The following is a 24636-nucleotide window of genomic DNA, read 5'->3' as shown; positions in this document are numbered from 1 at the left end:
ACCACTGGGCCCCTAGAAATCTCACTGATGTAGGAGGCCATGGCATTTTGTCTTATCTATTTTCTGTCCTCTGACACATAAATACCTTACCAACAAATCTAGAGTAGTTGCTACTGCTCGTTCACTAGATCCAACCAGCATAGCGTCAGCAATGTAATAGGCCAGTGTGATATCTTATGGAAGGGAGAGTCAGGTGTATTTTCTAGCAAACTAAATAATGGCATCAGGCTGGAAAGTTGATATACTCATGAGGTAGGACAGTGAAGGTGTATTACTGGCCTTGCCAGCTGAAAGCAATCTGCTTCTGGTGGGCCTAATGGACAGGGATGGATAAAAAGGCATTTTCCAGACCAAATCCATATACTTACATACCATTTACCAGGGTGAGTGTTAACTTTCTCAAGCAATGAAACCACATCTGCAACAACAGCTACAATTGGAGTCACCACCTGGTTAAGATTATGATAATCTACTGTCATTCTCAAGATCCATCTCTCTTCTGCACAGGCCAGATAGGATGTTGTAGGAATCACCACCCCTGCCTCCTTCAAGTCCTTGATGCTGGCCATAAACTCTGCAGTCCCTCCATGAATGTGTTATTAAATTTTATTTATTGTTTTCCTAGGTAGAGGCAGTTCTCCTGGCTTTTACTTCGTCTTTCCCATCATAATAACCCTCCCTCCACAGATCAGGGAACAAATGTGGAGAATCTGCCAGCTGCTAAATATGTCTATACCAAGTATACATTCCAGAACTGGAGAAATAACCCCATGATTGGTTTGGAGAACCATTGGGCCCATGGTGAGACAGAACTGAGCTAAAACTCCATTAGTCGCTTGACTTCCATAACCTCTACTCTGACTTTTGGGCCCCTGCAATGTTTTAGGTCTCTTGGAATTAGTATCATTTCAAAGCCAGAGTCCGTTGTTCCCCAAAAGGTCTAATAATTTCCTTTTCCCCAATGCACAGTTACTCTGGTAAAATGCCAAACATCATTCTGGGGAAGGCTGGGGCAAGAATTGACAGTATAAACTTTCAGAGTGCACTGGGGTCCTTCCTCAATGGGGCCAAGCCTCTCCTTCATTCCAGGGGTTCGGGATCCATAAACTGGCTCATGTCTAGGAAAGTACTGAAGGGATGTGACTCTCTGTTTTTATGATTTAGGTTCGACTTTTATTCACTTGACCTAGCACTTTTCTGCTTATACAGATAAGTACAAATTTAGTAGGCTTCCTATCTATTTCACTTCTAGGAACACCATGATCAATTAATCAACACCATAAGTCAGCATGAGTCAGACTATTCTGATTGCTGCTTTGACTCTGCTGTACATTAAGGTAACCATGTCCACTTTGCCTTCAGTGGTTGAATATTGTCACTTGGCCCCTACCACCTCAGGATTCAATTACCCTCTTTGCATTTAGGTTTCCCAATGCAGTGACTGCATTTCCCACTGTGAGGTCTGATCTACAGAGAAAGCAACCATAGAGTATTCAAGGTGTCAACTGAAAAAAAATGCGCAACTTAAAAGTTGAAAATTATGTTGCATTTGGAACATAACTGAGGACTTAAGCCTGGGATACAGCCTCTCAGATAGCTCTGGGGACAGTTCCAAAGAGAAACAGAATATATAGGAGTTTTGCCAAAAAAACCCAAGTAATCAAACATCAAAACTTTCCTGCTAATTAAAGGAAAACCAGACATCTCAAGTTAACGATTTTAACACTTTTCTATGTATGGGAAGATGTAAGAATCTGGGCTTAATAAAATTATTCCTTTGATATGCACCTAAACTATCTAGGGCCAGTATCCTGTTTTTCTACATCTTAAATCCCCTCAGGGTGCACTATCAGGGGTGGCTGCAGTGGCTGGTGGCTTGGTGGCTGCAAGATCCTTTGTTTACTGGTATGGCAGGTGACATTCTTTGTCCACAAAGGATATTGGGGATCCTCTCATAGATTTATTCCTCACAGTATTGATGGAAGGTAAAACTTCTGGAACCCCCCAGTCAGGTGAGCAGGTTTTAAGTGACAAATCTACTCTAACATTCCTCTATCCCTAAGCCTCTGAAGTTCTTCTCTAGCTTAAACTGAGGCAAGTCCAGCATTTCCAGGGTACTCATGGGGGGCCACCTTTTGGCCTATGTTTCAGCCAACCAACCAACAAAACTGCTAGAGCCCTTTCTAATTCCTCAAGCTGCAACAGTAAATGCAGAAGCCCTATTTAGTGAGCCCATACATTCAGCCTCATTCAACCTTATAAGGAATTCCTTCTTCCATTTTCCCACACCTTTAGTACTTATTCCCACACATTTCCCAAGATTTTGTCTGTGTAACTTAGAAAATGGAAGTCATTATTTTGGAATGTAATGCACTTCCTCATGAGTCACAGATTGTATCCCACCTTTAGGGACCTGCTGAGCTTGAGTCTAGTTAAAAGTCCAGAAGTAAGGTGGGGTGGTAGGGGTGGGTCCTGAGGAGACTAATAATTATGTTACATGACAATTGCGTCAGGGGAGGCTATGACCCTTTCCTCAGGCAATGCAGGGTTAATCCCCTCAGAAGGAGATGGAAAGGCTGATACCCTGTATGTAGAGAGGCCGCTTCCACTGGGGTTGAGGAAGCCATCTCTGCTGGGGCCGGGGAGGCCAATACCACTGGTGATAAAAGATTCATCACAGTTTAGGGGCTCAGTATCCCCAGCTTCATCAGGATCTTCCCACGGGTCCCCATCCCAACTTATAAGATCCAGTTCTTTCCCAATCAATGCCCTCACATTGATTCAACAGTAGATGCCCTTCAAAACTGGGAGTTCAACTTGCATTGTAATTCAACCAGTTGCACGATGAGGTTCTGTGCTTGATTTCCAGCCCTGTAGCTACAGGAGACAGTGGTCTCCTTCAGGGCACATGGTCATTTATGTGGCACTTGAGCTGGGAGTTCAAATCACCAAGTTCATCCTTTTCTTTCAGTGACATAAGAAGCAACAGAACAACATAATTATATACACTGGTTTTCCAAAAATGTTCAAAAGTATCATATACGTTCATCCCAGAGAAATTAAATTTTATGTCCATGCAAATATCTCTACATGATTGTTTCTAGCAACTTTGTTTGTAATAGTCCCAAACTAGAAACAATAAAAATGTTCTAGAATAAGTGAATGGTTAAACAAACCGTGGTACATTAATACTATGAAACACTACTTAACAGTAAAAAGGATTAACTACTGATACATGCAAGTACTTGGATGGATCTCAAAAAACATGCTGGGTGAAAAAAGCCAGCATTTGAGGTTGGTGTTTGAAGGTCACATATTATATGAATACATTTATATAGCATTCTCAAGATGACAAAGAAGGAGACAGATAAGTGGTTGCCAAGTTTTAGGGATGGTGCATGGGGGCCAGGGTGGGAGGAAGGTAAGTGTGACTATATATCGGGGTAACAGGAGGGAGATCTTTGTGGTGATGGAACAGTTATATATCTTGATCTTGGTGGTGGCAACACATGTGATAATGTGGCACACATATACCTTGTAGCAATGTCAATTTCCCAGCTTTGATAGTATCCTATTGTTAGATAAAATGTAACCAATTAGGAAAACCGGATGAAGATTACTTGGGGCTTTACTGTCCTATTTTTGCAACTTCCTGTCAGTTTATAATTATTTCAGAAGAAATCATTAAAAAAAGTAATATGTTCAAATAAGAAAAAGTCTATATAGAAGTGTTTTTTTGAGGGTGCTAAACTCTTCAAGACAACTTCAACTTTCAGGCAGTCATTTTATCATTTGTAACATAATAAGAGAAGCAAAAATTGTATTAGGGACTGTATCTTGGGGAAAATTTCATGTAATTTTTGACACACTGTATTAGAAACATTCGTTTCTGCTGAATAATATTTGCTAACTTTTGAGATAGGTTAACCACAGGTAGATAAGTCTAGTAACCAATGAATAATAACATTAACAGAAAGGCAGTCTCTTAAGATATGTGATATCATGCTCTATGGAATTTTTCATTAATTTAGACAATTTTGTAGAGCTCCGATGTCAAGGTAAGTGACAAGTCCAAAGCTGCTGAAACCTAATGAGAATTACAAGAGGTTACATGGTAAATTGTGGCAAACCGATTCCGGCGGTCCCCAACTTTTTTGGCACCAGGGACCAGTTTCGTGGAGGACAGTTTTTTCCACAGAAGCAGGGGGGATGGTTTAGGCAGTAATGTGAGCTACAGTGGCGGGCGTGATTCAGGTGGTAATGCAAGCAGTGTGGAACAACAGATGAAGCTTCTCTCTCTCTCTCACCCACTGTTCACCTCCTGCTGTGCCCCCTGGTTCCTAACAGGCCTCGCACAGTGGGTTGCGGACCCCTGGATTAAGCAATGAAAATAAAGAGTTACAGAGCTGGTATAGAATTTAAAGACTTCACAGTGGCATATTGTTTGAGAGACCCTGAAGTGATTTCATGGTGTTTCCAAGTTTGCTGGGGACTGGGGACCAGGCCCAACCCAGACTATTTGGCCCCTGTACCGTGATCTTCCCTGAGAGCCAGGCTCTATTGCTTTCCTGCACACTCCCCGCTCTTTCCTCACAAGTTGTCTTCGTAGCACTGTGCAGCTTTAGCCAGATTTCAGGGCACAGAGAGCCTGCCTTGAACTGAGAGCATCTCTCCCACACATGCGCTTGAGGGCAGCCTGGGCTCTGCTCAGCTCTGAAGAGTCAGTCTTCAATGAACCCTATTACAGTTAAGGAGCTTCTCTGTAGCTTAAAATACTTGAGAAAGAGGAAAGAAAACTATTTTAGAAAGTATCTAATTGGAGCTATCCCAATCATATTTTTCATCAGTGACTTTTGTGATTCCAGGCTTTTATAAGCGCAATGATTCTGACACATTTTTAGGGAGAAAAGAGAGTGTTCTTTCCTACTTTAGTTATACTCTTTCAGTCACCGTAGTTTCATATTATTCAATATACAAGACCAAAAACATCCACATATTCATATTTGCATTTGGAAAGATGTGCTTTAAAAATGTTTTTAAAATGCATTCTCACTATCAAAGTCACAAGAATACCTTCTGCAATAGGGAAGAAAAGGTGACTGTTATTTCTCTGTAAAATCAAATATGATACAGACCAAGTGGTAGGCATTCAATGAACGTGGTCCCCGAGACCATGTGTGGTGGTGATAAAGCCCTGGGATAGGAGTGCTGGCCAGGTCCTTGGTCTCTGGGTGAGTTCCCTTCATCTGTTCCATTAGAGGACTGGTCCAGAGTCCTTTCAGCTTACGCATTCAATGATTCTGTCCCACTAGTTCTTAGGCAAAATAAAACAGAACAAAACAAAACAAAATCAATAAAAACCACTTAAAAAGTAAATGAGCAAACTCTGCCTGACCTAATGTGAAAGAGTCACTTACTGTTCCCTATTTTGAATGGTATCCTTGTAATACCTATAAGTGGTTATCTATCTGGGTATTAAAATGTTTTCATAAGGACCTGCTGTACAGCACAGGGAAAACACTCAATATTTTGTAATAACCTATATGGGAAAAAATCTGTAAAGGAACATATATATGTATATGTGCATATATATATATATATATATGTATGTATAACTGAATCACTTTGCTGTACACCTAAAACTAACACAACATTGTAAATCAACTATACTTCAATAAAATAAATAAATAAATTTTAAAAATTGTGTTTTCATGAGTAGATGCTCCATGAGCGAGCTGCTGGCAGGGGAAAATGCAGTGTGCTGCATCCGTGTGCTTTTTCTGTGCCAAGTATTATTTGAGGAAGGAAAAAAACCTGCAACAATTCTGCTTTTGCAACATGACTTGAATCACCAGAATGTCTAGAATTCCTGTGTTCTCAAGGTGCTATCTTTCAGTTAGCATGGAATTAAGGAGATGAGGGGAATGGAAGTCTAAAATTCAATCCTTAACTGTGAAATGCTTATTAATGGAGGTACATAAAGCTTAATATATTGGAAAGTGTGTGGACTCGGTCATTTAGTAAAAAATATTTAGGGCTTACTATGTGACAGGCACCGTGTGACTTGCGGTGGATGTGTAAGGCTTGGATGGTGTTCCCAGGAAGCTCAATATTTAGTGTGGCATCGTCACTCTAGTTCTGCCAATAATTAACCATGTGAGCACTTTGGAGTCTGTTTCATCGGCACTAAAAAGGAAAATGAGAGCACAGGGTCTGAGTCTCTCAGGGGTCCCTGTTTGCTTCTATGAACCTGCTGAGAGTAAGGAATGTATTCATGTGTCAGTTGGAGGATAAACTGTTACGTTCTCTTCTTCTTTTGATGTATGTACATATGTATGTATGTGTTTATTATTTATTGATTTAACTGAAGCTTAGGATTCTTTTTTTAATTTGGTTCTTCAATTATACTCTAAATAGAATTTGTTTACAATAAGCTGTTCCTTGACAGCTTTCTTCTGGGAAGACATGAAAATACAACGATTAGGTGTATCAACTCATTCAGAATGACAGTGAATGAAGGGAGCAGATTCCCCTTCTTGGTGCCCCTGGCAGCCAGTGTGAGGGCCTGAACCTTGGGCTCAGCCATTGGGATCCTGCAACCCAAGACTGAGAGTCGTGAAACAAGTGGGGAAAAGATTAAGAAGCAGTCGGATTTTATTGTTGTGATTGCAGTTGTGGAGTTCTTGGGGGAGGGGGGCACCACAGCAGGCAGGAGCAATGGCCTGTCCAGCTATATGGATGGGTCCAGAGCAGCTGAGCTAGAGCTCTTCAGTGGCAGAAGCAGTACCCTGGGTCACATCTTTCTTTTTTCTTTTTTTTTTTTTTTTTTTTGATTGGTATCATTTATTTTTGTTAATTAATTTTTATTGGAGTATAATTGATTTACAACGTTGTGTTACTTTCTGCTGTACAGCAAAGTGAATCAGTCATACATATACATGTATTCACTCTTTTTTAGATTCTATTCCCATATAGGTCATTACAGAGTATTGAGTACAGTTCCCTGTGCTATACTGTAAGTTCTTATTGGTTATCTATTTTATATATAGTAGTGTGTATATATACATCTGGACCATTTCTATGACACATTGTTTTATAGGACCTGACTATTCTTCTGAACTAGTGACCACTTCCACTTTCACTTGTGAACCATTTAATGACCTGCTTACAAACCCTTTTCTTCCTGTCACTAAGTTGCAACTCTGATTACTTAGAGATGGTCTGACCCATAGGAGGGATGCGTCCACCAGCTGGCACAACAGTGGCTCCACTGAATTAAAGCTGATGCTGCCCCTGGCATCCTGGGCTCTGCTGATCACTAGGCAAGCTGGGAAAAAAGTGTTATGAGATGGGTGGGAGAAATCCTTTCTGATGATCAAAGGGATCTTGTGTCCTGCCTCCCTACATCTATAGCTTATGAAAATTCAAGAGGCAACAACACCACATTGGCTGGGCTGTGAAGGTCTCAGTTCCTTCAGAAATGAAGGTCTGGATCATGTCACCAAGTGAAGACACCAATGAGCCTAGTGCTGGCTGAGAACAAGGTGACCATGGAGCAGAGAATGGCTGAGGGACGTCACAGTATCACGAATGATGCAGAAGCACATGCCTACACATGTTTCATTCCATGCTCCATAACTCATCTTCCTCCCCCATCCCTTTCCCTTGTCAGACCATTTTATATAGACCACTATAGTGATGGTTACATTCACCATTACTCTGTGGGTTTCTGATGATGTAGATGTGCCTGTGACCATCTTAGAGGAGGATTAGACAACATCCAGAGACCCTAGGATTGGGGCTGGATGCAGAGACTTGAGGTTTTCTGCCTTTGGTGAGTGGGTGGTACCCTTCCTTATCTGAAAGATAATTGTGTTCAGCAAGACTTACAATTTCTGGAATTTGAAGTGTGTATGTTACTGACCAGGGTTCTTGGCCTCCTTAATCAATAGAAATTGATCAGAGACCAGACAAGAAATTCAGGCAAAGCTTTATTGGGACGCCTGCTGCAGCAGGGGGAGTGAGAACAAGCAACAGGTTCCCTTGCTCGCTTCCTGGGGGTGGGGGTGGGGGCAGCTGGTTCCTTATATGGGGGGGAGGTAGTGGTGTGTCCCGGGGTTGGGCCGGAGGGGTGGCTTAGGTGGTCTGCCCACCCCTTTGGTGGTGCTGAGTGCAGGGGGCATGCGCAGAACCCAGCCTTTGCTCCCGACCCCCGTTTTTGCTTCTAGCTCTTCAGAAGTGGCAGTTGGGCTTTTTCGGTCTTTCTGTATCTTTTGTCCAGAATTTGCCCCAACTGTGCATGCACGCAGTTATTTTTAGTCCCTTATAGTTTCTTTGCATTTTGTTGCTCTAAGAGACATTTGTCCAGGTGCAAGCACTGCAGCACTGCAGCAAAGGCTCCCAGGTCCCAGCCTGTTTCATGTACATGAACAGATGTAAATTTGGGAAACTGTGCTTGTTATTTTTCGACTGTCCAGCACCCACCCGCCCCTGACTCTGCGGAATTAACCCAGATGTGATTTCCTATTGAGAGGCAGCGTGTTTCCTGCTACTGTGGAAACCACTTCACCTGCAGATGAGAGTGGGGCTGTGACCTGCAGTCTGTGTTAAGCAGGTTGTTGTTCTTTTCTTCCACCCTTTTTCTTCTTCTTCTTCTTCTTCTTCTTCTTATTATTATTATTTTGGGATAAGAACACAACGTAAGATCTATCCCCTTAGCAAATTTTTAAGAGCATGTACAGTGTTACTAACCAGAGGCACTATTCTGTACAGAAGATCTCTAGGACTTATTCATCTTGCATAACTGGAACTTTGTTCCCTTTAACTAACACCTTCTCTTTTTCCCCTCCCCTCAGCCCCTGCCAACCACCATTCTACTCTGTGCTTCTGTGATTTGACGATTTTAGATTCCTCACGTAAGTGGTATCATGTAGTATTTGTCCTTCTGTGTCTGACTTATTTCACTTAGCATAATTTTTCCACATTCATTCATGTTGTCACAAATGGCAGGATTTCCTTCTTTTTTAACACTGAATAATAGTCCATTATATATATCTCACATATCTTTTATCCATTCGTCTGTTGATGGACATTTAGGTTGCTTCCACATCTTGGCTATTGTGAATAATATTGTTGCAGTGAATGTAGGAGTGCAGAAATCTTAATGAGATCCTGATTTCAATTCCATTAACTATATACCCAGAAGTAGGGGAGGTTCCTCAAAAAAAACTAAAAATAAGAGGATTGTTAGCTCTTGGTTGGTCCTGAACAGGCAAAAATAAAGGGGGCAGCAGGGTCCAACCAAAAGGCAAATATGGTCCGGCCCCCTCACCCACTCCCACCCTTGATCCAGGGGTATTTGGTTTCTACTTATTTCCCAAGCCCAGTCCTTCAGCCTCTTATTGATTCTGTGAGCCCATAAGATGCTTTAATAAATTCTCCATTTCTTAAGAAAAATTGTCCAATAATGTTGCTCCCAACAAAGAATTATGCTACTCCTTACTGTCAAAAGGAATTTTAGCATTTATAATTCAGAGTTTACTGAATTGCAGTATAGTGCAGGCCTTGCAGTTTCATTACAAAGGAAATCCTGGTTTACTCCATTAAAAATCTGTGACCTAAAATAGAAGTTGAGTCAGATTTTTATTGACTCAAGCAACAAAGAAGAGTTCTGTTCTTGTGGAGTTTTGATAAATGCCTTAAGAAACTTAAGGATATCAAAGTGATTTAGAGAATTTCAATAACCTTCCCAAAACATGTTCATACATGCTATCCTTATTCTAAATTGAGAAATGTGTAATGCAGTTGTATTATTTTGTGTGTTGATATTAATAATACATAGAGGTTTTTCTTTACTTTCTGATCATGAAACTCCACCCCTAGGGAATTCTGGCCTTTCCATGAAAACAAAATTCTCCATAAAAAGCTGTGGGGTGGGACCCTGGGATCCCACTCCAGCAGATGTCTTTATTTGATTTGATTACTTGTGTTGTTCTTCATCCCATTAGTTCCTTGCAATAAAAATTTCAAATGTTGCTTGTGAGACTGAAATGCCAATTAGTTGAATCAGATGAGAATCTGGGTCGATGATGAGTCCTTATACCCTTCCCACCTCCTAGGGTGTGAAATAGGCAGTTATGCCACATGGTATTTCCATATAAACTCTATCAAAACATAAGCTTATAAGTAATGACAAAAACTGAGACAATGACTTACCTCTATAAAATATATTTTGAGATAGAAAGATATATGTGTAAGTCCAGCTGTAAATTCAGGCTCAATTCTGAAAGATGATTATTATTCAGACCCTGAAAGAGTTTTTTGTTTTAATTTATTTTCTTGAAGTATAGTTGACTTTACAATGTTGTGTTAATTTCTGCTATACAGCACAGTAATCCAGTTTTATATATATATATATATATATATATATATATATATATATATATATATATATACACACATATATATATATATGCATTCTTTCTCATATTCTTTTCCATTACAGTTTATCACAGGATACTGAATATAGTTCCCTGTGCTATATGGTAGCACTTTGTTGTTTATCCATCCTATATATACTAGTTTGGATCTGCTAATCCCAAACTCCCAGTACTTCCCCCCACCCCCCCACATGGCAACCACAAGTCTATTCTCTACAGACCTTGAAAGTGTTTTGAATATTTTGGATTAGATAAACAGGAAAACAAACATTCCATATTCTATCAAGAAGGATGAGAAAAAGGAATCAGGTAGATGTGTTCCAAATTTTGAAATTTTAACTTCAACTAAATATGAATGCATATCCTGTGCTTCCCCTCAAACAGATTTACATTTAATTGAGAGTAGGAGGAAAAATTCTGTTCTGAAAGAGACAGAGACTGTTTATGGGAATCGAGACGATTACTTCTGAGGGTGGGAACAGTAATAATAATAGTTGAATCTATAAAGATCCTGCTATGGCCAGGCAGTGTACCAAGTCTTTCACATGCGTTAATTCATTTAATCCTCACAGCACCTCTGTGAATCTGACATATTATTATCCCCATTTTACAGATGAGGAAGCTGAAGCACAGACAGGTAAATGACTTGCCCAAGTTCCACAGCTTCTGTGAAAAGCTAATTTTCAAAGTAAACATTTTAGTGCTATTTGATTTTTTAAACTATGTGCCTCTATTAATTTTGTGACTAAAATTTAAAAATTCCAATTGAATAGAGATTTTTTGCTTCCATTATATTTTTTTCTGGAAAAAATATTATTAAGTTTGCCCCCAAATACCACTGAATTATAAAGTTGCTTTTTACAGTTATACATCCAAAACTTAATGCAAAATTGAGATCTAAAGATAATAGGCAATATTTTATATTGGTGTTTGTAATATCAGGGCACAAACTTTTAGAAGTGACTTTGTTAGCCAGCCCTCCTGTAACTAAATCTATTTGGAAATCTCAGCCTATTATCTTAAGGTGTCTTTAAAATGAATTATCAGAGTGGCTGGGCACATCTGTACTTAAAACACTATTTGTCTAATTGCTTCTACTTAAGTAAACATTACATATTACTAGAGATTTCAAATTGATTTTAAATTAAATAAGATCTAGTAAAACAAAGAGCAACATAAACTGTTTTAACTTGCCCCTTGCTTTTGTTGTTTTGTTTTGTTTTTTTCTTCTTTTCAAAGTGTTGCTTACCAATTTCTTCAAAGGAAATCAGGAAACTCTACATGTTTAGATAAAGTTCTATCTATATCATAAGACTCAGGACTTCAGATGAAAAAGGTTTTATAGATAATCCTCCTCCTCTTGAAATATTTATAATAATTCAGGACATACCTTCTGGTCAATCATATCATCTAGATAAATACTATTTTTAGTTTTTATTACTTATTCAGTACCTATGGAGTATTACATAATGCAGTGTAGTCCAAATTATATATGAAATACAAATTTAAATAACTGAATTTGGTGTATAGTGCACCTTTATTTCTTTTAAACATAGACATATTTTAAGAGGTGAGTTTTATTAACTTTACATGGACATATCTTTTTGGAAGTGGAGTATTAAGTTTGAATAGAATAAAGGTTTACAAATGGATATTGGCTAATATATGCATTTATATATATACATATGTTATAAAAATAATTTTGTTTTATTCTCTAAAACATCACATACATGTTTTCACCCTGGGAATCATTCCTATGTAAGTCAGTGCCTTAAAATATATATGCTAATAAACAATATTCAATGTGCTACAAAAATAATTTAGTTAAATTTTTAAATGAACTTACCTTCTAGTGACCGCATTTCAATATTTATAGATTATAGGAATGAAGTACAGGAAACTGAATTTTACCTTATAGGGAACTTGCATTCAGGAGCACCATCAATTTTAGCCTGCAATGATTGTGCAAATATGTCTAAGAAAAGAAGCATGCACTTAGATGCAGAAATTCTTCCATCTTACAGCTTACAGTGTTTAAGAAGTTGATCTATATGCATATATAATAAGAAAGCTTTTAAAAATATGCCTTTGAAATTCAGTTGTTTATACAAATATTTTTAGGACAATAAGTTTGAAGAATATGACAAGAATTTAGAGCACCAAAGTGTTTTGTTTTTTTTTTTAATTGCCAGGTGGTTAAACATCTTTGTCATAAAGCTACAGTAAAGGCACTCATGTGAAATGTACATGTGTGAGGTGTAAGAAGGGATCTCCTCTCTTGGTTACACTATTGCCAATAGCTATTTCAGTCTCGTGAATTCAAACATAATTGGTGGATGCTCCAAGCTTAGAGTCCAAAATCATCCACATGTTTTTGATTGAAATCTCCCAAGATCTTAGATAATACTAAAACAAGGGTGGGAAGATGTTATATGGAGAACAAATGGAGCACAAGTACAATGAAATGTGATTTTTCACTTGATGAAACAGAGGTGAATTAGAAACTATAGAAGAGAGTGTACAAAATACCCCAAATAACAGCGATCTAAAGTCCCTATTAAAAGCTAGGTTTTCATAGGATATTTTAAAAGAATCAAAAGAAATCATTTTTTTTGGTATTAGTTCTTCAGCTTTTTTTTTTTTTTTTTTTTTTTTTGTTCCTCTGTATGTGTTGTGTCTTTTATTTTCTGGATATTTTAAAGATTTTCTCCTTATCTTTACTCATCAGTAATCTGAGTATGATGTGCCCAGGCATGGTTTTCTTTGTATTGATATTTATCATGTTTGGGGTTTTCTTTTTTTTTTTTTTTTTTTTTAATTTATTTATTTATTTATTTATTTTTGGCTGTGTTGGGTCTTCGTTTCTGTGCGAGGGCTTTCTCTAGCTGCGGTGAGCGGGGGCCACTCTTCATCGCGGTGCGCGGGCCTCTCATTATCGTGGCCTCTCTTGTTGCGGAGCACAGGCTCCAGACGCGCAGGCTCAGTAATTCTGGCTCATGGGCCTAGTTGCTCCGCGGCATGTGGGATCTTCCCAGACCAGGCCTCGAACCCGTATCCCCTGCATTAGCAGGCAGAGTGTCAACCACTGTGCCACCAGGGAAGCCCCAGAGTTCTTCAGCTTTTTTATAAGATAGCCTCAATTTAAAATAATTACACTCATTAGTTTCACTCAGTAAGAGAATGCGATTCTGTGCTATCAGTTTGTCAGACATATATCACAAAATAAAACAACCGAATAAAATAATTGAGTATCCCTTCTCCAAACCGTCTTCCTCTCTGTTGCGCTCATGTTCCCTCTTTCTAACACCTAATTTCTATTCGTGGCAAGCCCTCCACCTTGGGTGACGCTTACTGTGTGAGTCCCCATAAACCAGACGTCCATCTGTTCTTTCTTTCTTTCGATTACTTCCGATGATAAAGCCACTCCTCTGTTACTGAGGTGGTGGCAACAATGGATATTTGTAGTGCGCTCCATCTTTTTATGCCCTTCATTGAAGGCTGCTGAGTTGGTAGCTTCACGAAGGAGGATGCACTCTTCGGCATTTGTACGTGTGTGTTTGGGGAAGAGGGTTTTGTAATCGTTTTCATTCAAAAATAAATGCTGACAGCTTCACTCCAAATTAATATTGTATACTTTTCCATGCCATCAATATTGACATTTGGAAATCTTATTCATTAGTCCGTGATCTGGAAGGAAACTATTTTAATGGCTCTTGGCCCTTGCATCTGTGATTCTCTTGTCATTGAAATCTGTAAAAAAAATGATATTAACTCTGAAATTTTATACTTTTAAACATTATTGACTTCCTGGGAAGAAGTCATATGTTAGCACCTTACAGCATACACTTCAGCAATAGAAAAACTATTAAGTGCTGTTTACTTAATTTAATAACACAGTCTAGGCCATTTAATTTTTTAGCCAGATTTATTAAGATACAATTCATATAAGATTATAACTCACCCATTCAGAGTGTAAAATTCAGTCGTTTTTAGTATATTCACAGATATGTGCAATGATCACGACGGTTAATTTTAAAACATTTTTGTCACTTCAAGAAGAAATCCCATACCTATCACCCTACTATCCCCACAAGCCTCCTAGCCCTAAGCAATCACTTACTGCATTTTTGTTAAATCTCTAAAACCTTCATGAATCAGCACTTTGCTACAAATCTACAACTCTCTCTGCCACTATTTCTTTAATTAGAAACTTTTTTTTGAGCAGTGTTAGGTTTACAGAAATATTAAGCAGGTATAGAGATTCCATTTATTCTATTCTCCTGCCAACGCCCCATTCCCTTTTCCCCAATTATTAACATCTTGCATTAGTGGTACATTTTACAATTGATGAACCAATACTGATATATTGTTGTTAATTAAGTTTTACATTAGAGTTCACTATTTGTGTTGTACGTTCTATAGGTTTGGATAAATGTATAATGACATGTATTGACCATTACAATCTCATACATAATAGTTTCACTGCCCTAAAAATTCTTGTAATCTACCTGTTCATCATTCCTCTCTTGTCCCTAATTCCTGGCAACTCCTAATCTTTTTAGTGTCTCCATAATTTTGCCTTTTCCAGAGTGTTGTAGAGTTGGAAGATTTTCTTCCATGTTATCTTCCAGAAGTTTTATAGCTTTGTGTTTTATATTTAGGTCTGTGCTCTATTTTAACTTAATGTTCGTGAAAGGTGTAAGGTTTGTTTCTAAATTCACTTTTTTTTTTTTTTTTTTTTGCATGTGGATGTCTAGTTATTCCAACATTGTTTGTTGAAAAGACTATCTTTGTTCATCATATTGCCTCTGTTCTTTTGTCAAAATCAGTTGACTGTATTTGTCTTGGTCTGTTTCTGGGCTTTCTATTCAGTTCCATTGATCTATTTGTCTATTCTTTTGCCCATACCACACTGTCTTGATTACTGTTAACTTTATAGTAAGTCTTGATTTTGGGTAATGTGAATCCTCCAACTTTGTTCTCTCCCTTCAATACTGTGTCAGCCATTCTGGATTTTTATAAACTTTAGAATCAGTTTGTCAATATCCACAAGATCACTTGGGATTTTGATTGGGATTAATTAAATCTGTAGATCAAGTTGGGAAGAACTGACATCTTAACAATTTTGATCATCCTATACATGACCATGTAGTATCTCTCCATTTGTTTAAATTATTTGATTTCTTTCATACAGGTTTGTAGTTTTTCCTCATATAGATATTACACATATTTTCTTAGACTTATACCTAAGTATTTCATTTTTGGGTGTTAATGTAAATGATATTGTGTTTTTAATTTCAAAACCCAGTTGTACATTGCTGGTGTACAGGGAAGCAATTAATTTGTATATGTGAAAAATGTATCCTGCAACCTTGCTATAATTGCTTATTAGTTCTCAAAGTTTTTTGTTGATTCTGTGAGATTTCCTACATAGATGATCATGTCATCTACAAAAGCAGTTTTATTTCTTCCTTTCCAATTTATATACTTTTAATTTCCTTTTTTTGTCTTATTATATTAGCTGTGAATTCTAGGACAATGTTGAAAAAATGTGTTGAGGCGATATCCTTGCCTTGTTCTTTTTTATTTATTTATTTATTTATTTTTGGCTGTGTTGGGTCTTCGTTTCTGTGAGGGCTTTCTCTAGTTGCGGCGAGCTGGGGCCCCTCTTCATCGCGGTGTGTGGGCCTCTCACTGTCGTGGCCTCTCTTGTTGCGGAGCACAGGCTCCAGGCACGCAGGCTCAGTAGTTGTGGCTCACGGGCCTAGCTGCTCCGCGGCATGTGGGATCTTCCCAGACCAGGGCTCGAACCCGTGTCCCCTGCATTAGCAGGCAGATTCTCAACCACTGCGCCACCAGGGAAGCCCCCTTGCCTTGTTCTTAATCTTAGTGAGAAAGCATCTAGTTTCTCACTAATAAATATTATATTAGCTGTAGGTGTTTTGTAAATTCTCATTATTAAGTTGCAATAGTTCCCTTCTATTTCTAGTTTACTGAACGTTTTGTCATGAATGAATGCTGGATTTGTCAAATGCTTTTTCTGTATCTATTAATAGGACCATATAGTTTTTCTTCTTTAACCTGTTTATATGATGAATTACACTAGTTGGTTTTCTTATGTTGAACCAGCCTTGTATACCTGGAATAAATCCCACTTGCCCATGGTGTATAATTCTGTTCATACATAGTTGGATTTGATTGACTAATATTTTGTTCAGGATTTTTGCAACTATATTCATTTGTCTGAATTTTTCCTTTTTTTTGTAATGCTTTGTATGCTTTTGGTGTTAAGATAATGCTGGTTTCATAGAATGAGTTAGAAAGTATTCATTCTAGTTCTATTTTTAGAGAATAAGCATACATTTTCCCTAAAATATTTGTTAAAATTCACCAGTGAACCAATCTGGCCCTAGTGCTTTCTTTTTGGCAGGTTATTAATTATAGTTTCAAATCCTTTAATAGATATAGGCCTATTGAGATTGTCTGTTTCTCCATGTGTAATTTTGGTGCTGGAACAACTGGACAGCTACATGCAAAAAAAAACTGAATCTAGACAAAGACCTTACACTTTTCATATACATTAAATGGATCTCAAAATGGATCATAGAACTCAATATAAAATGCAACAGGACTTCATTAAAATAAAATAATAATAAAATAAAATGTAATGCCCCCGGTAAGCCTTTTTAGATTCTTCAATCATGTGTTTCTCCCTAATTATGCCTTAATTTCACCTGGTTTATACCTCTGCAATATTTATAAAAGAAATCTTGCATGTTATATGTACATGCCTATCAACTCCATTGGACTGTGACCTCGTTGAGGGCTGGTAGGATGTGTCATTCATCTTTGGTGCCAGTTCAACATTTGTTCTGGTACAAAATAGTAAGTAGAATATATCCTTTGAATTGAACAATGCAGAGTTTTTGTTAATTTAAAATTCAGTTTCACAGGCCTACAATTACGAAATGGTATAGGGACACAAAACTCTTTATAACTAAAACATTCATGAGTCCATTTATGAAATCAGTGTCCTCTCAGCTCTCCTCTGCTCATCATAGTGGAATTGATCCCCACCCACCAGGTCAGGTGTTTGATTAGTTCTTTTTGATAGGGGAATGGTGCCAATAACCACTAATCTAAACAATTGCAATGAAGTTGATTGCAAGGGAAATAGTCCCATCCAAGGAGTATGATTAGACGTGGTAAAAGAGGGGCAAAGGGAAGGGAGAAGGAAAAGCAGAAGTGTACAAGCAATCTCCCCAAGTAAGGGAGAAGACTAAAAAGAAGGAAGAGTGGGGCAGTGGTGGAGGTTCTCCCCTGGGTTCTCTCCAGGCAGACAGCGGGAACAAGCAGGGCAGGGAGGTGGTGGTGAGTAAGGACACCTCAGTGTTGTAGGTGTAAGGACACCTACAGTATGGAGCTGCAGGCTTAAACTTTCCAGAATAAATCTCAGCTTTGGATAGGAGCCTGTTATCAGACCCACCCTCAAATCACTAGGCACTAACTATCCTATGGAAAAGGGCAGAGTCCAAAATTTTGATTAAAAATAATATATGAGCTTAAAACAAATATAAGCCTACATATTTTTAACAGAGAAACTTAACATATCTACTAGATATTGGGAAATCTGAGCTCTTATGAACCCAAATAAAAGCAGGGAAAAGATAGCAGAGATACTGTTTGAAAGTGACCAGTTTTTTTGGTGTGTATGTCCATGCAGGTAGCCCTTACTTTGTGTGCCCATGGTTTGTTGACTGGTGCACATTGTGCTACTCACAATTGCTCCTTGTCAAAGTATCATTTTCATAAATTAAACTCATGACTCTCATGCAAATGTAAAATGAGTATATGGCACAGATTTAATGAACCCATTAATAAGAGAACTGGCATGATGGTAGTGCTGATTCAAAAGAACTAAATGGGGTAGAAGCTTTTATAGTAGCTGGAAGAATTCTTAAATAGGATTACTGATTTTAGATAAAAAATAGCTAATGTTCTGTAGGGAAAATCAGCTAACATTCTGAATTTTGGAAATTGTATTTTCCATCAGAAAGGAATCATTTGCATCCCTACTGAACAGACATTATTTGTATTGCTATCTGACAGAAATCAAGGTACCAATTAACATCAACCCCTTCAGAATTACACTATACCTTTATCAATAGTAAATAACAAGTTAAACAAAGATGCAAAGGTACATGCCTAGAGATTCAGATAATCCGCAGGCAGGCCTGATAATCAAACCCTAGCATAACTAAGAAAGAACAGGCAAAAGTCCCTTTAGTTTTTTTCAGGCTTTTGGATAATTTTCCTTAACACCATTTTACAAAGGTTTTTCTCTTCCGTATCTTACTGATGTCAAGGAGACTAGAATTACTGGGAAGGGTATTCTCAGATATATTATCAAGTTATCCCATTGTAAAAAATACCAAAAACCAAAAAACTAATCTTGAAGCTATCCACATGATTAAAGAAAAACTATACCATGTGGGGGACAATTTTGAGTGAGAGCAGAAACTGCTCTTAGAAAGCATAGTATTAGTGAGTTCTTACAGGCTCCCAGGTAGCTACATCATCAGAGAGAAGGAAGCACCAGAAGAGGTATTTTACCCATGTTTGGTCAATACGAGGGAGTGCAGAATTGCTTTTGACACAGTCTAGAGGCTGACATTGATACCATGCCAGAGACCCGTAAGCATGTTGTGCTTTCTCAAAGGTCTTCTCTGTGAGCTGAGCTGCCTTCGAACTTAGAACATGAATTTTATGGTTTTACCTTGAACAAGATTCTGGAAATAGTTTATAAAATAATATCTGCATATAGGCCTCACCTTGGAGAGAGCTCATTACATTCCTGGGCACTGCAGTGCTACCAGATATCATGAGAAATAGAGGCAGGACAAGAATACCAAGGGAGGGCTGCTCAGCATAGATGACTGATGTGACCATTGTGATGATTTGACTAACTCCAAAGTTCATTCCCATGTCACCACTAAAACATTTTTTCCCCTTCATTGCTAATGTCTGAGAGGAAATTTCTTTCCTCTACCCTCTTAGGTTTATTCGTAGGGGCCTGCAAAGTAAACTGACAAATGACAGAATGATGGAAGAAAAACCTAAATTATTTTAATTAATATTTTCTGTGTGAAAGAGTCCAACAGGAAGGAAGTGAAACTCAAAGAAGTAGTTAGACTTGGGGGCTTATATTCCATTTTTAAGAAAGGAAAGGGGGTTTGGAGGAAAGTGAGTAGGAAATATATGGGGAAACTGATGGGAGATAAGCGCTATTTTCATAAGGTTTGTTTATGTCGACTCACCTCAGTGCCCATTCTCCACCTTTGGTGACAAGAGTCACTCTCTTCTTCCTGGTTCAGGAGAGGGAGCCCCGGTCTCAGGGAAAATTCATGCCCTGCTTTTAGGGAGAAAAGGGGAGGGAAGATTTCTTCCTGCATCTGCTGATTTTCAATTGCTTTCAGCTCAAAACCATATTTATGCCAAAGTGGCATTTTTTTTTAAATTTATTTATTTTTGGCTGTGTTGGGTCTTCGTTTCTGTGCGAGGGCTTTCTCCAGCTGCGGCAAGTGGGGGCCACTCTTCATCGCGGTGCGCGGGCCTCTTATTATCGTGGCCTCTCTTGTTGCGGAGCACAGGCTCCAGACGCGCAGGCTCAGTAGTTGTGGCTCACGGGCCCAGTTGCTCCGCGGCATGTGGGATCTTCCCAGGCCAGGGCTCGAACCCGTGTTCCCTGCATTGACAGGCAGAGACTCAACCACTGCACCACCAGGGAAGCCCTCCCCAAAGATTTTTATTGTTCCTTTATAAACTTGCCTTCCCACCCCTCTTTGCTCTTCCCATCAACTGACCATTAGACATGATGCCATTAGACGTCAGGTTAATTTGCATATAGAATTTTATATAAATAGAGTCATACAGTATATATTGTTTTTTGCCTGGTTTCTTCCACTGCATAATTATCATGTAATTAATCCACATTCTTGCACTTATCTATAATGTATTTATTTTTATTATCGACTATTCTACTGTATGGATTTACCACAATTTGTTTATCCTTTCACTTACTGATAAATATTTGTGTTGTTTCCATGTTAGGCATTATAAATAAAACATTTGCTATCATTAATCTTTTTAATTTTAGCCATCTAATAGGTGTGTAGAAGAATACCATTGTGACTTTTGTTTGCATTTCCCTAATGACTATCATATAGAATAGCTTTTTATGTGCTAAATTGCGTTACATATATCTTTGGTAAAGTGTCTATTCAAAATTTTTGGCCACTTTTTCAAAAGGTGGGTTTTTTAATTTGTATTATTATTTTAAAAAATTAAAGATAATGACACACAACATTATATTAGTCTCAGGTGTACACATAATGATTCAAAATTTGTATATATTGCAAAATGATCATTGCAATAATTCTAGTTAACACCCGTCACCATACATAGTTACAAAATTGTTTTTTCTTGTATTGACAACTTTTAAGATTTACACTCTTAGCAACTTTCAAATATGCTATACGGTATTATTAACTATAGTCTCAGTGCTGTAGTTTACATTCTAATGACTTATTTATTTTATAACTGCAAGTTTGTACCTTTTGATCCCCTTTACCTATTTCATGCATACCACCATCCCCCACCTCTGGCAACCACTAATTTGTTCTCTAAATCTATAACCTTGTTTTGTTTATTTGTTTGTTTCTGTTTTCCTTAGATTCCACATATAGGTAAGATCATATGGTATTTGTCTTTCTCTATCTGACATATTTTTCTTAGCATAATGCCCTCAAGGTCCATCCATGTTATCTCAAATGTCAAGATTTCTTTCTTTTTTTATGACTGAATAATATTTCATTGTGTATATATACATTTTTTTTATACATTCATTCATCAGTGGACACTTTGTTTCCATATCTTGGCTATAGTAAATAATGCTGCAATGAACATAGGGGGTGCATATATCTTTTCGAGTTACTGTTTTTATTTTCTTTGTCTAAAAACCCAGAAGTGGAATTGCTGGATCCCATGGGAGTTCCAGTTTTAATTTTTTGAGTAACCTCATACTGCTTTTCACAATGGCTATACCAATTTACTTTCCCACCAAGAGTGCAGAGGGGTTCCCTTTATTCCACTTTCTTGCCAATGCCTATCTCTTATGTCTTTGGTGATAGCCATACTAACAGGTGTAAAGTGATATCTCCTTGTGGTTTTGATTCCCATTTCCCAGTAATTAGTGATATTGAGCATCTTTTATGTGCTACCTGTTGGCCATTTGAATACCTTCTTTGGAAAAATGTCTTTTCAGATTCTTTGTTCATTTTTTAATTGGATTATTTGACTTTTCTGCTATTCAGTTGCATGAGTTCCTTACATATTTTGGATATTAACTCCTAATCGAATGTGTGGTTCGCAAATATTTTTTCCCATTCCATAGGTTGCCTTTTCATTTTGTTTATTATTTCCTTTGGTGCTCAGAAGCTTTTTAATTTGATATAGACTCACTTGTTTGTTTTTTATTTTGTTGCTTGTGCTTTAGGTGTCATATCCAAAAAAATCATTGCCAAGATCCTTGTGAAGAAGGATTTTTTTATGTTTTCATCTGGGAGTTTTATGGAAGCCTGGTTTCAGAGCTTACATTCAAGTCTTTAATCTGTTTTGTGTTAATTTCTGTGTATGGCGGAAGACACTGGTCTTGTTTTATTCTTTTACGTGTGGTTGTCCAGTTTCCCCAGCACCATTTATTAAAAAGACTGTCCTTTCCCCATTGTATATTCTTGGCTCCTTTGTTACAAATTAATTTACCATATACATGTGGGTTTATTCCTGGTCTCTCTATTTTGTTCCATTAATCAATGTATCTTTTTTTTATACCAATATATATCATAGTTTTCATTACTATAGCTTTGTAATATAATTTGAAATCAGGGAGCATGATGCCTCCAGCTTTGTTCTTCTATCTCAAGACTGGTTTGGCTATTTGGGGTCTTTTGTGATTCCATACGAATTTTAGAATTTTTTGTTCTATGTATGTGAAAAATACCATTGAAATTTTGATGAGGATTGCACTGAACCTGTAGATTGCTTTGAGTAGTATGGACATTTTAACAATATTAATTTTCCCAACCCATGAGCACAAAATATCTTTTTCTTTGTTTCCTCTTCAACTTCTTTCATTAATGTCATAGTTTTCAGTGTACAGGTCTTTCACCTCCTTGGTTAATAAAAGTGTGGGTATCCTTGTCTTGATCCTGATCTCAAAGGAAAATCTTTCAGCTTTCCACCATGGTGTATGATGTTAGCTGTGGACTTGTTATATAAGCCCTTTATTATGTTGAGGTATAGTCCCTCTATACCCATTTTGTTGAGAGTTTTTCTTAAATGAATGTTGAATTTTGTCAAGTGCTTTTTTTCTGCATCTATTGAGATGGTCATATGATTTTTATCCTTCATTTTGTTAATGCAGTGTGTCACATTGATTGATTTGTGGATATTGAACAATCCTTGCATCCCTAGAATAAATCCCAGTTGCTCAGGTATGTGATTCTATTAATTACTGTAGAATCTTGTTTGCTAATGTCTTGTTGAGGATTTTTGCATCTATGTTTACTGTTCATCAGGGATTAAATCTTTGGGAAAGAAATGGGTGATCCAAAATGATTAGGTTATAAAACATGTTCTTATTAGATTCTTGTATTTATTTTTATTAGTAATTATATGAGCCATTTATTGATTTTATTTTTTTGGCATCCTTTTCTGGTTTTGGTATCAGGGTAATGCTGGCCTCCTAAACTGAGTTTCAAAGTGTTTCCACTTCATTTTTTGGAAAATTTTGAAAAGGATTGGTATTAATTCTTCTTTGAATGTTTGGTAGAATTTACCAGTGAAGTCATCTGGTTCTGGACTTTTTTGTTGGGATATTTTTGATCACTAATTCAATCTCTTCTTGGTTTGTTCAAATCTTATTATTGGGTTTTACGAGTTCTTTATATGTTCTTTATAGATACAAGTTCTTTATCAAATACGTTACTTACAAGTATTTTCTCCAGTCCATGGCTCCTATTTCGATTTTCTTAACTGTGAATGCTTTTTTCAAAGAGCAGACATTTTTATCATGATGAAGTCCAGTTTATTGATTTTTTCTTTTATGTATTGTGATTTTAGTGTCATATCAAAGAAATATTTGCCTAACCCAAGTTCACAAAGATTTTCTCCTATGTTTTCTTGTAAAAGTTGTATAATTTTAGGTTTTACAATTAGGTCTACAATCCATTTTGAGCTAACTTTTGTATAAAGTGTGAGATATGAATGAAAATTTATTTTTTGTTTACACAAGGATCAAATTGCTCCAGGACTATTTGTTGAACAGACGATCTTTTCTCTACTGAGTTGCATTTGTAGCACAAAATCAAAACTATTATGTCGAGTTTTGCCCAAACCCAGTCAGATTCCCATCTTGAAAATCCACCTTAATCCATCGGAGTTCAGACTCCTAATCTTGTAAATATGTTCCCACAACTCCTGCTTCTGATAACTGCTAAGATTCTGCCAAGGTGGTGTTCTCACTCGCTGATAGAGTTTTAAAAAACTTAGCGGTGCTTCATGGAGAGATAACCAACTGACAAATTCTAACCCAATCTGATAATTTCTTTATTTTAAATTGAAATAATTATTTAAGAATGTGTTTAGATAGGAGATATTATACTTTATTAGGGTTCATTTTGTCAGGTGTGATTTCACAAGGAATTTTTTTATCATAACTTAAGGCTTACTGTTGTGAAAAATATTTGACAGTAGATTTTGAAAAGCACAATTAGTCAAATTTGCACTTAAAATTATAATTCTTTTATTTTTAAATTAGAACTGTTTATCCTTTAATATTTAATAAGGGCTTCATAGGAGTGCTTCTCACTTTTATTTGTTTATTCATACAAAAATTACTTTTGGGAAACATTAGTTTGTAACACTGCAACAAGAAACTACAGGAACTATAGGACTAAAAACAGTAACATTTGGTCACAGCAACTCGTGGCAAACATAATATAAACTACAGCTTAGAGACCACGATGGTATAGATTAAATCTTTGGGATAGAAATGAGTGATCCAAAATGCATTAGGTTATAAAACATATTCTTATTAGATTCTTGTATTTATTTCTGTTAGTAATTATAAATATAAGCC

General features: G+C 37.2%; 1 protein-coding gene and 1 long non-coding RNA gene across 11 annotated transcripts in view; one reads left to right on the top strand and one right to left on the bottom strand.

The window, feature by feature from the left end:
* Positions 1–24636, top strand: part of LOC309664476 (contactin-associated protein-like 2) — a 115540-nt gene that overhangs the window by 16088 nt on the left and 74816 nt on the right. For 3 of the 9 annotated variants that reach the window (XR_014265796.1, XR_014265797.1, XR_014265799.1), the window contains exon 1: positions 22801–22990. The exons of 2 other annotated variants lie outside the window; for them this stretch is intronic. Coding sequence is in view for 1 of the 7 variants with exons in the window: in XM_082469993.1 (XP_082326119.1) it covers positions 22921–22990 (70 nt within the window). In the remaining 6 variants the exon portion in view is untranslated. Of the gene's footprint in view, positions 1–8855; positions 9958–22800; positions 22991–24636 lie in introns of those variants that run through there. 4 more of the 9 variants (XR_014265798.1, XM_082469993.1, XR_014265800.1 and 1 more) reach the window with 3 other exon arrangements.
* LOC309664508 lies at positions 5083–11477 on the bottom strand. Of its 2 annotated transcripts, none has more exons than XR_014265854.1 (2): positions 10216–11477; positions 5083–5314 (listed from the first exon to the last, which is right to left on the bottom strand). It is a non-coding gene; the product is annotated as an uncharacterized lncRNA (long non-coding RNA). The 2 variants fall into 2 exon arrangements; XR_014265855.1 differs by lacking the exon at positions 10216–11477 and adding an exon at positions 7713–8245.

This window comes from Balaenoptera physalus, assembly GCF_965194825.1.
Source record: "Balaenoptera physalus genome assembly, chromosome: 7".
In the NCBI taxonomy this organism is placed as follows: domain Eukaryota; kingdom Metazoa; phylum Chordata; class Mammalia; order Artiodactyla; family Balaenopteridae; genus Balaenoptera; species Balaenoptera physalus.
The sequence above is the reverse complement of the archived record's forward strand: the minus strand, read 5'-3'. Positions and strand labels throughout refer to the sequence as shown.